Below are 13,344 nucleotides of genomic sequence, written 5' to 3' on the forward strand. Positions count from 1 at the left end.
AAGCTTTTATGTTTATCTGAACTATACATTTTGCAAATCCTATACTTGAAGCAAATACACACTCAATTTCTTTGTATTCTGGTAGAACAAGTAAAAGGACTCATTTATAGTCTTAACTAAACATGTCTTTATTAAGTGTAGGTTACACATACATGGATGCGAAACGAAACAAAGTAGTAATTTATTTCTCTTCTATATTTATAGTCCATTTCTTAGCATAAACATACTTGGTTGTGTGGCAGATGATGATCAAATAACCTGATAAATAAGGAATATCAATTCTTCATAATCACTACCTTTTGGAAATTTACATTCTAAACTTATGTGTTTAATATATAAAGGACAATCACAAAGTAATTTCCTTGCTGTTGTATAGAACTATGTTGCAATTATAGAATGTAATTTTATTTTAAAAGAGTAAGCACTTTAGAAAATAAGAGAAAAAAGCTGGACTGGACAGTGGTGGCTCATGCCTTTAATCCCAGCACTCAGGAAGCAGAGGCAGGCAGATCTTATACATGATAATAAAGAAAGAATATATAGGAAATCAATTGCTTTTCAACAAATGCATGGTAATATTTAACCCTAGTTTATACAGCTCTATCTAGTGGACTTGTGTATGATTTTGTGTTGTATACCAAGTACTTGAAAACAAGTAAATAAATCATTGTTTGAAAGTAGAAGAAGATTAATTGAAATGTATGTAAACAATTTCCTATACCTGTTTGTATTCTCAAGGATGAGACTTGAAGGACTACAAGTCTTAGACAGTCATAGAGAAAGCATAAAAGACCCTAAGGATTTTAATGATATGTGACATTTAAGGCACTAGAGATAGAACTTTCTTTCCAAGCAAACCACAGGCACAAGGAAACACTATATGGAAGGTGTAAGCATTCCAGGTCTTTTCTTTTTCCTCCACAATATAAACTCTGGAAGATTATATGCTGATTGTAATGGTAACCAAGAAATAACCTAAGCATTCTTTTAAAACTGCTGTTCAATATCAAAGGGACCTTTATTCAGACACATTTTTCATTTTATTCCCTAGTGTGTTCTACTGGTCGTCTTCTTTATGTTGGGAGTAAGTGGAATGAATGTGCTTTGTTTATATTGTTTCACATAGGCATGGCCATGTCAAGTACCTATTGCTCCATGATAGTGGTATAACCAGTGAGGCTAAGAAGGATGGCAAAACCTACCTGTGCTCTGAGTGCAAATGTTGACAGAGTGCAGAAAATGTCTACCATAGCTTTCTCCTCTTGAATGTTTATGTCCAGAAGACTGCTTCCCCACAGAGACTGCTCCTACCAAGATTAGCTAAGCCTGTCTCCTTGTTCAGCTGTATATAATACCCCTGCCTCTTTGTTTATTTGTGTCTAATAACTACCTCCTTGATTAAGCTGTATGCAATAATCATGCCCCCGTCTTCAGCTGAGATTCCCAGATTTAAAAAAGTTCTTTATTGGGCTGGAGAGATGGCTCAGGGGTTAAGAGCACTGACTGCTTTTCCAGAGGTTCTGAGTTCATTTCCCAGCAACTACATGGTGGCTCACAACCATCTGTAATGTGATCTGGTGCCCTCTTCTGGCACCCACTGTATACATGATATACATGATAAATAAATAAATCTTTAAAAAGTTCTTTATTGTTACAGTACTTTGCTTATATACTTCTTGTTTGTTTTTTTGTTTTGTTTGGTTTTGGTTTTGGTTTTTGGAGACAGGGTTTCTCTGTGTAGCTTTGGAGCCTATCCTGGCACTCGCTCTGGAGACCAGGCTGGCCTCAAACTCACAGAGATCCACCTGCCTCTGCCTCCCGAGCTTATATACTCCTTAAAATTAAAAAAAAAATACTTTGAGGCCAGCCTGGTTTCCAGAGCGAGTGTCAGGATAGGCTCTAAAGCTACACAGAGAAGCCCTATCTCGAAAAACCAAAAATAAATAAATAAAATAAAAAAATAAAAAACCCCTGACACATTTTTGTAATAAGATTTTCATTGAACTATAATATGATTGCCTATATGTGAATAAATTATATATACAGGGGCTGGAGACAAATCTTTTTTTTTAAAAAATATATATATATACACACACATATATATATACATTCACATTCACATTCACATATATGTGATGTTTGTTACATTTAGAAACAGATAATTGTTGTCCTTGAAAAATAGATAGGGTGGGGGTAAAGAAAAAGGAAAGGCCTTGAGGAAGAATTTTTTTTGCTTTTATACTTATTATTTTAATAAATTTTTTATCATCATAATAACTTACTTGAAAAGATTGTACTATATTAAGAATATTTTTATTGTTACAGCTTTTCATGCAGATTGAGGCTCTCTTCCCACAAAAATTTGGGACTTGGATCGAGTACGCTAAACGATACTGCAATGCACACATCAGGTAGGATAATTATTCTCCATAAGCCTTTATCTGCACGTGCTTAAAACTCTAAACATTAAACACTGTTAGTCACGCCTTATTCCAGTGGCTTTCAAACTTGCTGCAGCCGTGAAAGAATTTCTTTAAGTAAAAGTTTGTATGGATGACCTACAAAAAACGTAAAAGAAATATAGCTAGGTGTGGTGGTGCATGCCTTTAATTCCAGCACTTGGCAAGTATAGCAGTAGAACTGCTATAGGCCCTAATTGCCTACATAATGAGTCCTTGTCAAGGATGAAAGAAAATGTGCCTATTCTTGAGATGAGTCTGTACACAGAGGTGTGTTGTCTTGGTATTCATTTGACTGTGTTGGGGTGACAGGCTGAGATGAGGCAGGTTTTGGTGTTACATTGATGTCTTAGTTACTGTTCTATTGCTGTGAAGAAACTCTTACCAAAGCAATATATTTAAAAAAAGCATTTAATTAGGGGCATGCTTACAGTCTCAGAGGGTGAGTCCATGACCATCATGGTGGGAGCAAGGTAGCAGGCAGGTATGGAACTGGAGTAATAGCTGAAAGCTTATATCTATATCTGACCCACCGTTGGAGGCAGAGAGCTAGATGGGGCCTGGTATGGGCTTTTGAAATCTCAAACTGAGAATGAAACATTCAAATGTGTGAGCCTGTGGGGCCATTCTCATTCAAACCACCACAAGTGAAGAGATGAGTGGAACCTGGTGTCAGTTTCCAGGAGCCTTACTGCACTCTGCTTCTTTTGTTTTAGGAAACCATCTTGATTCAGAGTTTCAGTTTCTTTTAGACAGAATTATGATTCCCATACAGGACCCTACCTAATATTTGTGTTGTTCCCATGATAGGTCTGTTTGGTATGAGTCTAGGTATTGATTAAAATGAAAAACTTTAATGATGACTCTTGCACTAGAGATGCCAAAGTTTGTTTACTTGATATATGGTTTCTAGATTTCCCATTGGACAACTAGAACAGGCTAAACTTTTAATCTACCTGTCTATCCTACTGTCTCTTTATTTAAATTTATTTTTATTTTATGTGCATTGGTATTTTGTCTGCATATATGTCTGCGTGAGGGTGTCAGATCCCCTGGAACTGGGGTTAGAGACAGTTATGAGCTGCCCTGTGGGACTGGAATTGAACCTGGGCCCTCTGGAAGCGAAGCCAGTTCTCTTAACTGCTGAGCCATCTCTCCAGCCCCCCACTGTCTGTTTCTTGATTAGTATCTGTGTATCTGCCACATGACAACAGAAGTGTGTACTTCACTTATTAATGCAAACAGTATTTCAAAGAGAAATATTTCTTCTTTGTGAAATGTTATGTGGTTGTGAAGGTTATCTTCTGTTTTCTGTTTTCTACTTGCTAGATAAAATCATTTCAAGGGCAACATTCTGCTTCTCAAAGGCATTTTCTTTTTCTTTTTAAGTGTGTGTGTGTGTGTGTGTGTGTGTGTGTGTGTGTGTGTGTGTGTGTGTGTGTGTAAATGTGTGTATACATATGTGAATGCAGGTACCCAAGGAGGCCAGAATAGAGTCAGATCTCCGTGCTTCAGCCATCCAGGATGGGTGCCGGGGACCCGAACTTAGGTCTGGATCCGTATGTGCTCATAAGGGCTAAGCCATCTGTAACTCTTTGAAGATGTTTTCTTCTACATCCATTTCAGAAGTCTTTCTAATCCTTTATTTCTTTACCTTGAAAGCACTGTGGTTCCATAAACTTTGATTCAGATCAAGGCATTTCCTGACATTTTAAGTTAGGCTGTGGGAGGCTATATTTTCTTCCACAGCATTTTTATTTTAGAAAGGTGTCATTTTCACACTATAATTTTACAGAATGCAAATTGTGAATCGTTATTCCATCCTAGACCCATATTTTATATTTGAAATGTCATGCTGCATTCAAAATAAAGTTAAGTGAAATGTTCAAGCAAGAGTGTTACTTTGTCTTTAAAAATCTTATTAAATTCCTGAGTAATGGCCTAAAGCACGTTAATACAAATTTAATCTGAAGAAAGAACTTAGGTTCTAAGTAACCTAATACCACATACCCCATTTGATTTGAAAAGCAGAGGGAAAAGGGATTACTCAACCAGGATACCCTTACCCAAATGCTATGTGTTAATCACTCTGCTGAATTCTATTTAGACAAAGCTATAAATACAAACAGGATTTGGAGAAGGAAGCACAGTGAATAAATTGACAAATACTGTTCAAGCAAGGGACGGTTTAGAGCACACTCAGTCCCCTGGTGCATTTTAGGGGTTAAATCGCTTACCCTGTATTTTGTTATTTTCTTTTGTATTCCTCCCCATTTTTTCTTGACTTTTTCTCTAAACACGAGAGACTTCAGAAGTGGCAACTTTAGTAATACTCCTGTGCTTACAAGAAGAAGACATGTGATTAATCCAACCAAGCACCCTCTATTGGAGCTCTCCTTAGTTTTTGCTTTGGAGCCAGGTGTTACAGCACAAGCCTTTTATACTACTGCTTGGAAGGCAGAAGCAAGTAGATCTCTGAATTTGAGGCTATTCTGAATTCTAGGCCAGTCAGGGCTACATAGTGAGACACTTTCTCAAACTAAAAACAAAGATGAGCTTTGGGAAGACATCTGTCCTTTCTTATGTTGTGCTTAAAACTTAAATTAGCCTAGGAAGATCTGGTGAGATTGTGCTTGCTTCTTATGCACGAGGTCCTGGGTTCAGTCCTCAGTGGGACATGACATTCCATGCCAGTTCCACTACTTAGGAGAATTACTTGTCTAAATTTTCTTGAGAGTGGAAGTGCAGATTGATAATATGTAGTCAAGGTGTTAATATCCATTTATAGCACGATCAGGGTCATGTTTACCTCTATATATCTCCAGTACTGTGTCATTTAGTGTTCTTCCTTTGGCTAAATACAGGACTATCTGTTCTATGTGCAAATGGCTGGGATCTGAAATGATAGTATACCGAATACTCAAGGTATGTTTGAGGAATAGTTAAATAGTTAAATAAGATGTAGGATGGATTCTGCATTTATGTTTGGAAAGTCAGGTTTGTGCTGAAGAGATGTGAGAATGGAGTGTCTGTAGTTCAGTTCCAACAGACTTCTGATTTTGAATCATCCTATGTTGAATTGGTATATGAGGTCATTTCATCCTACCTACTGGCTCTGGCTTGATTTTTAATTAATCCATTCATTCAAAAAGTATTTTTAGGGGCCTGGAGAGATGGCTTAGTGGTTCAGAGCCCTGGCTGTTCTTTCACAGGACCCATGTTCAATTTCCAGCTGCCACATGACAATTACTAACTATCTATAATTCCAGTTGCAGAGAATCCAACATCCCCCTCTGGCCTCCACAGAAACCAGTCACACTTGTGTTGCACAGGCATATATTTAGGCATGTATGTATGTATGTATGTATGTATGTATGTATGTATGTATGTATGCATGTATAATAAAACTAATTTTAGGTTATCTGGTATATGCCAGGCCATGTGTTAGCCATCAGATACACTCTAGGATCAAAATAATTCAAGCTTGCCAGGTAGTGATGGGGCGCATCTTTTATCCCAACATTTAGGAGGCAGATCTCTGAGTTCGAGGACAGCCTAGTATACAGAGTGAAGTTCATGACAGCCAAGGCTACACAGAGAAACCCTGTCTCAAAAAACAAAAATAATCCAGGCTTTCACTGAATTGTCAATTCAGGCACTAACTAGGTAGTTGCAATTTTGATGAATATCATGGGAAGATTCAGGGAGGAAGGGAAGGTTACAATGACTGAGTGTGCCAGAGTGAACCACTCAAGACAGCTCAGGGTATCCTGTGAGTTAATCTTTTTCCTTCCTGTTCAGGAAGTGGGAATTCTATATGCTAAAGCCAGAACCAGAGAGACCACTGTGTCATTGAGGATCTAAAGGAAGCCCAGCTCAACTGAGTATTCTAGAACTAAACTAAGATCTCTAGACAAAGACAGCAGTTAGACAAAGATAGAGTTAGGTAGGAGTCAAATTATAGTCTTGTTCATCAGAATAGGAATAGGAAGACATTGTGGGTGTCTTCCGTTTTTCTGTTTCTTTTGTGGGTGTTGCTTATTGCTATTATGGGATTTTTTTAATAGAAATACAGAAGAAAATTTACTATTTAACCATTTTAAGTATATAGTTTGGTAGCCTTATAAACATTAATGTAGTTATAAAATATCAGAACTTTTCATTTCTAGCACATTTTATCATCCCAATCCAAATCTCTGTACCCATTCAAGAGTGTTGTTCATCTCTTATTCAGCCTCTGCACTATGAAGTTGTGAAGTGTGGGAGAGTCAGTTGTCATGAGATTTACAAGTTTCTTTTACTGTTTTTAGGACTATATTTTTACACATTTCAAAATCTTAAACCAATAGAAGAGTAAGCAAATTCATAATTTTTGGAAAAGAGATTAGTGTATTAAAAACATAAGAATTTTTGTAGCTCTGAAGTTTGATTCCTTTTCTTCACAAATATTTGTATCCTTTTTATAGTTTCATGGCATATTGTTGAGATTATAGTGTAGTTTTTGAGATGACAGAGATATGAGGGAGTTTGCATCATTAAGTGGCATATTATTAGGTCTATACTGTAATTTTTGGAGTGATAGGAGTTTAATGGAGTTTGCATCTCATGACATTTTCATATGAAAGAGACAGCTTGTTGTGTTCAAAGAAATGAAGAAGTAGGGGATTAAAAATTTGAAACTTAACATAGTCTGAACTTCCACATTATAGGAACTGAGTGAGATTAGTAACAAGCTTATGAGCAATGCTGAGTAGCTATTTGAGATCAGAAACACAGATTGGTAGAAGAGCCAGTCTTCTCAATGGTGGATTTCCACAGCAATGTGGTATAGGCCTAAAGTCAGATTTGTCTAATATTGGGAGTTTTGTATCAACATGATAGATGTAGAAGCTGAAGGGCAAGGAGGATCAGTTATCCTGGGAAGACTCAGAAGTCAGCATGGGCAAGGAAGGTGTGGGAACAGGAAAGGCCTTATGATATAGACATGTACAGTGTCATGAGAAGGGCACGGTGCAGGATAAATGAACAGGTACCCTAATAGAGTAAGTAGAGACCAGGGTAGTTTTTCCCTCCTACTCTGTATCTAATAAACCAGAACTCTGAAACAAAGATTTTTATTTCATAAACTATCAGTATTTTCACAATGAGGATAAAGTAGACATTGTTTCTGTCTGCTACTTGTAGTTGACATTATAAGTGATTTCCATAAATATGAAAATTTCTGACTCACTTAAATATTTGCCTACATGCTTGTTGGAAGCTTTTGCAGCCTGTTCTCAGTAGGAATTCCTGTTTTTCTGAATTCTTCCCATTCCTTGAGATATTCTAATTTGTGTTCTTCATAAAAGACTGTAACATTCTAGTCAGCATTTAGACATTCCTTCACTGCAGAATTTTCTTTCTGGCATTTTACTAAAATAGGGATTTTGGCATCCTTGCAACATTTAGTAACTCTTCCCCTCTCTGTCCTTGTCTCATTCTTTTGGGGATCAGAACATCTTTTACAGCATGCCTGTGGTGCTGTTCTTCAGGGCCCAGCATCATTTTGGCAGGCAGATGAGAAGGCAGCTGCTTGGTTGGAGTAGAAAGGAAGCCATTTAAAAAAAAAAGTTTTGCTTTATTTTAATTATTTTACATTATGTATATATGTGGGGGGAAAGGGATTGTGCACATGAGTACTGGTGCCCTTAGGGGCCAGAGACTGCAGATTCCCCTGGAACTGTACTTACGGCCATTACAGGTGATTGAGAGCTGCTGATATGGGTGCTGGGACTCCATCTGCAAGAGCAGAAAACTCTTCAGTACTGAGCCATCTCTCAGCCTCCAAGAGCACAAGGTTTTATTTTTCCAGATAGCGCTGGTTTCTGGATGAGATTATAGCTGTGAAAATGGGATGCTGGGAGTATACTTTTAGAAGCTCATAATGACAAGAAGTATAAGGATACAGGAGGGAATTAAAAGTCATGTTTTAAGAAGCTTTTTTTCTTTTTGTATATAATCTTATTATAACTTTTTTGAGATGATAATTACATCATTTCTTCCTTCCCATTATTCCCTCTATTCCCTTTCATCTACCCCCCCAAATTCTAGTGTCTTTTTCTTTAATTTTGGTATATGTGTATGTGTGTTCCTAAATAGATAAATACAACTTCCCCTGTCCATTTAATGTTACTTGTATGTGCATGTTTTCAGGGCTGACGGTTCATATTGGATAATTCTTCCCTGGGAAGACTATTCCTCCCACCCTCCGAATTCCTTAATGGCCTGTAGATCTTTGTCTAGGGTTGAAGCCTCTTCAAGCTAACATGTGTATTGGTGTCATCCTTGTTCCTCTAACAGATAAAAATGCAATGTCTCTGGGAAAGGGTGACCAGAATAATGAGTGGGTTTCACATTCAGCTCCACTAATGTCTCATTATTGTCTGCCTTCTATATTTAAGACATTGTTTCAGAGCTACAAATGATCCAAAGACAAGTGAGACAGTGCTCAAACTTAGGAAGCTATTGGAATTTGAGGAAAGAGGACTTAGGGGAACAAGTCTTTAAATGTTTAAAGATCTGTCACATTGTAAGGGAATTAGGCTTTTGTCTTTGTGTCACTAAGGAGACAAACTAAGCCAGCAGTGGAACTTACTTGGGTTGTAGATTTTAGCTAATGTGAGAACTTTAAAAATATGCATTCTTATATATGTTGAATTGGAACTGTGGGGTCTGGGGATCAAACCTCATGCATGTATGGCAAGCACTTTGCTTTTCATATAATTTCTTCCTGAAATGTTTGGTAGAGCTCAAAAATGAGTCCACCTGGACCTGGTGGTCTCTGTTTTAGAAGAATATTAATTAACAGTTCAGTTTTTGTCACTAAATGCAGACCTCCTTGGATTGTCTCTGCTCAACCCTCATGCATCTTGTGTGTATACTGCACAGTAGCTGTAAGTGAAGAAAGTGGTCATTGTTGAACAGCAGCATTTCTCAGCTCTACTGTCCTAATACCCACTTTCATAATGAATATTCAATACTCCCTTTGAACACTGGAAGGAAATTCATAGACATAACCATATATAGCCACATGTAATTTCAAATAAAGAATCCAGCTTAATGCAGGGAGAAAATAAGGTAATGATAAACTTGTACTTTAATATTTAAGTAGGTAATTTCTGAAGCTAAAATGATTTGTACATCTAAATTATAGATTTATAAAGTTAAAGAAATGAAAGTCATAAAATAGATGAAAATTCGTTATGTTTAGAATTGTGGATACTGCTGTTCATATGGAAGCTAATATATCACAGCTGTGTTCAGATGGTGGCCAGTACACCGCTGATATTTTCAAAGGGACTTAGTAAATCACAATTATATGTATTATTGCTTACCCACCAGAGTGTTTTTGGGGGTCAGCAGCATGGTTTTCCACATTGGCAAAGTATTCTGAGTTGAATTTCCAACAAAACTATGTAGGCTATCCCTTTTAGTTAGCATTATTTACAATTTCTAGAAAAATTCAGTGTATAATAAAGTAGTTTCTGAAGCTAGGCTTGATGGGGTACTCCTGTAATCTCATCCTTGGGTACATACATACTGATCTTGAGGTTACCCTGGGCTACATGAGACTCTGCCTTTAAAAAGAAAAAAAAAAAAAAGAAAGAAAGAAAGAAAGAAAAGGACAGAGAAACTCTGTCTTGAAAAATCAAAAATAAAATAAAATAAAAAGGTAAAAAAAAGTCACGAGGAAGGAGGAAGAGAAGGAGGCAGAAAGAGAGGGGTAGAATGGGAGAGAGAGGAGAAGTACTGAATGGGGGGGCTGCAAAAAACTATATGTATGGTTCCCCTGCTGACCCAGCAGAAGGCCTGTGAATGGTGTGATTCTTCATTTGCATGAAGAGTTTCTGTGATTGGTGTAAGTGTGGCTTTTCATTTTCACGAGGGACTTTACCATGATTGCTGTAAGACAGTTCTTCACTTGCATGAAGGTCTGCAGAGATTAGTGTGGACACCTTGGCCATACTTTTTTTTTTTTTTTTTTATGCACTGCTGCATACTGCTGTTTTTAGCCATCACCCTTTGTTGCTAGAAGCAAGTAGTAAAAATGGTACTTGTACGTGGTGCTCCATACATATGGAATTTTTGTTTTTATAACATTTTTTATTTTTAATTATGTGTATATATGTATCTGTGTATCGGTTTGTATACAAGTGCAGTGACCTCAGAGGCCAGAAGAGGGCTTCAGATCCCCTATAGCTGGAGTTACAAGTAGTTGTGGGCTGCCCACCATGGGTTCTAGCAATCAAACACTGGTCTTAGAAAAACAATCTGTAGTCTTAACTGCTGAGCTGCCTCTCCAGCCCCAATTGTTTATGTTTATAGGTATACACTGATATATCAGATATATATTCTAAGTATCCATATCATGGTATGATGTACAAGTTAAACAATATATCTTTTGTTTGTTATTAATTTATTCTACTTTAAATTAAATATAATTATATCATTTCTGTAAGGATTCAGGTATTATGCTTGCCTGCCCCTGTCTCCTGGCAGAATCCCCCCAGACAGCACCCTGGTCAGCCCAGGTGCAAAGGACCCCTTTAAAAGAAAGACCTCTGCCCAGTTACACTCTCTTTCCCACTCTTTTCCCCTGGGGCAGACAGGACTCTCCTCTCCTCTCTTCTCCTCCCCTCCCCTCCCCTCCCCTCTCCTCCTCACCTACCCTCCCCTCTATCCTCCCCTCTCCTCTCCCCTCCCCTCTCCTCCTCACCTACCCTCCCCTCTATCCTCCCCTCTCCTCTCCTCTACTCTCCTCTCGTCTCCTCTCCTCTCATCTCTCCTTTCTCCCCTCATCTCTCTCTGTCTCTTTACCTCTTTTCTCTTTCCTTCCCCCTTCCCTCCCCATTCTTCTTCTTCTTCTTCTTCTTCTTCTTTTTTTTTTTTTTTTGGTTTTTCGAGTCAGGGTTTCTCTTTGTAGCTTTGGAGCCTATCCTGGCACTGGCTCTGGAGACCAGGCTGGCCTCGAACTCACAGAGATCCTCCTGCCTCTGCCTCCCAAGTGCTGGGATTAAAGGCGTGTACCACCAATGCCCGGCCTTCCCTCCCCTTTCTAATAAAACTTCTCACTTAAGCTCTGTCTGCCTGGCATCATGTTTGTCCCTCCGCCTTGGAATCTTGGTCACCCTCTCCTGCCATGGAATCTGCCAAGGTTCCCCATGCACTTTATTCATAACCACCCCCAATTCCTCCCATGCCTCCTCCCTGCTCTGTCTTAAATTCATGAGCTCTTTTTCCTCTAATTATTATTGTTTGGACACTTGCGCGCTTACACACACACACACACACACACACACACACACACACACACACACACACACACACGGCTGTATTTATATATATGAGGAGGAGGGAAAGGGAGGAAGAGATAAGGAATGCTAGTGGGATATAAACATGTAAATGTAAACATAAAACCACAGAATCTGTTTAGTGTTGCTTGAATGTGTATGTTTTTAGGGCTGACCACTGGGTATTGAATAATCATTTAGGGGCTCCTCCCTGGGGAGGACTAGCTCTCACAATATTACAGAATCCCTGGTCCTCTGTTGCTTATAATTGTTCCAAGCACTCTTAAGTGTTGGGGTTATGCTGTAAATGTATCATCTGGGGCTGGGAACCCCACAGTCAGTTTTTCTCTGCATTTTCACCAATCTGGCTTTCTCTAGTGGTCTCTGTCTGTTACAAAAAGAAGCTTCATCAGTGAGGGGGAGAACATCTGTAATCAGGTTGTCTGGAGCATAGGATGTCTTAACAGTGTCTCTTAACATCAAAAGTAAAGATAAGCAAAGGTGTTAATAAGAACAAGGAGATAAACTACATGATTATGAATCCAGAAGTATACATTGGAAGAATGAAATTTTAGGACAGTCAACTGAGAGCTCACTTCCCTTAGTTGGTGAAATTTCCATCTACTCTCATAAAATTGATTAAACACTTGGTACAGAATAGTGTTTCCAAGCTGTTTTTTTTTTTTTTTAATCCACCTATGGACTTATGAGATAGCTAAGTGGGTAAAGTGTGTTCCACACAATTTTAACAATCTGGGTTTGATCCCTAGAACCTACATAAAGGTGAAAGGAGAGAACCAACTCCCAAAAGTTGACCTCTGACTTCTGCCCCATGTACACACACACCCACACAAATGATTAAAAATAATAAAATATCCTGAGGGTCTAGTTGCTATCTATACCTTTCTGCCAATATCCAGATCTAGTCAGTTACCTAGCCCTAAGTTCATTCTCTAGTACGACCAAAAAAAAAAAAAAAAAGAAAGAAAGAAAGAAAGAAAGAAAGAAAGAAAGAGGCTCAGATATATGGTGATCTGTGCCTGTCTGTGTACAGTCTTATCCCATGAACCTCCAGATAGTGTGCTTTAAGAGTCCATTTTAATTAGTCCTTCCAACCTCTGTTTGGTAGTTTGGCATCTTAGGTTTCTTTTGTTAATGATGTGGTCAAAAGTACCTAGTATGGTGAATGGAAAAATACCTAACAGAATCAGGTATTGACAAGCATTTTCTCAGTGTTTTGCTTTGTTTTATTTTGTTTTGTCTTTTAGATTTTATTTATTTCTTATGTATACAGTCTTCTGCCTGCATGCCAGCAGAGGACAATCAATCTCATTCAAGGTGGTTGTAAGCCACCATGTGGTTGCTAGAAATTGAACTCAGGACCTCTGGAAGAACAGTCAGCGCTCTTAACCTCTGCACCATCTCTCCAGCCTTTGTTTTGTTTTGTTTTTCAAGACAGGGTTTCTCTGTGTAGCCTTAGCTGTCGTGAAACTTGCCCTGTAGACCAGGCTGGCCTGGATGGAACTCAGAGATCCTTCTGTCTCTGCTTTCTATAA

General features: G+C 38.3%; 1 protein-coding gene and 1 pseudogene across 6 annotated transcripts in view; one reads left to right on the forward strand and one right to left on the reverse strand.

Annotated features, from left to right (window-relative positions):
• Positions 1 to 13,344, forward strand: part of Zranb3 (zinc finger RANBP2-type containing 3) — a 160,012-nt gene that overhangs the window by 79,483 nt on the left and 67,185 nt on the right. For all 6 annotated transcript variants that reach the window (XM_035445406.1, XM_035445410.1, XM_027417752.2 and 3 more), the window contains one exon: positions 2,326 to 2,411. In XM_035445406.1, coding sequence (XP_035301297.1) covers positions 2,326 to 2,411 — 86 coding nt within the window. The remainder of the gene's footprint in view (positions 1 to 2,325; positions 2,412 to 13,344) is intronic.
• On the reverse strand, positions 7,702 to 8,003 carry LOC113833787 (annotated as a pseudogene).

Source organism: Cricetulus griseus, chromosome 5 (genome assembly GCF_003668045.3).
Source record: "Cricetulus griseus strain 17A/GY chromosome 5, alternate assembly CriGri-PICRH-1.0, whole genome shotgun sequence".
Taxonomy (NCBI): Eukaryota; Metazoa; Chordata; class Mammalia; order Rodentia; family Cricetidae; genus Cricetulus; species Cricetulus griseus.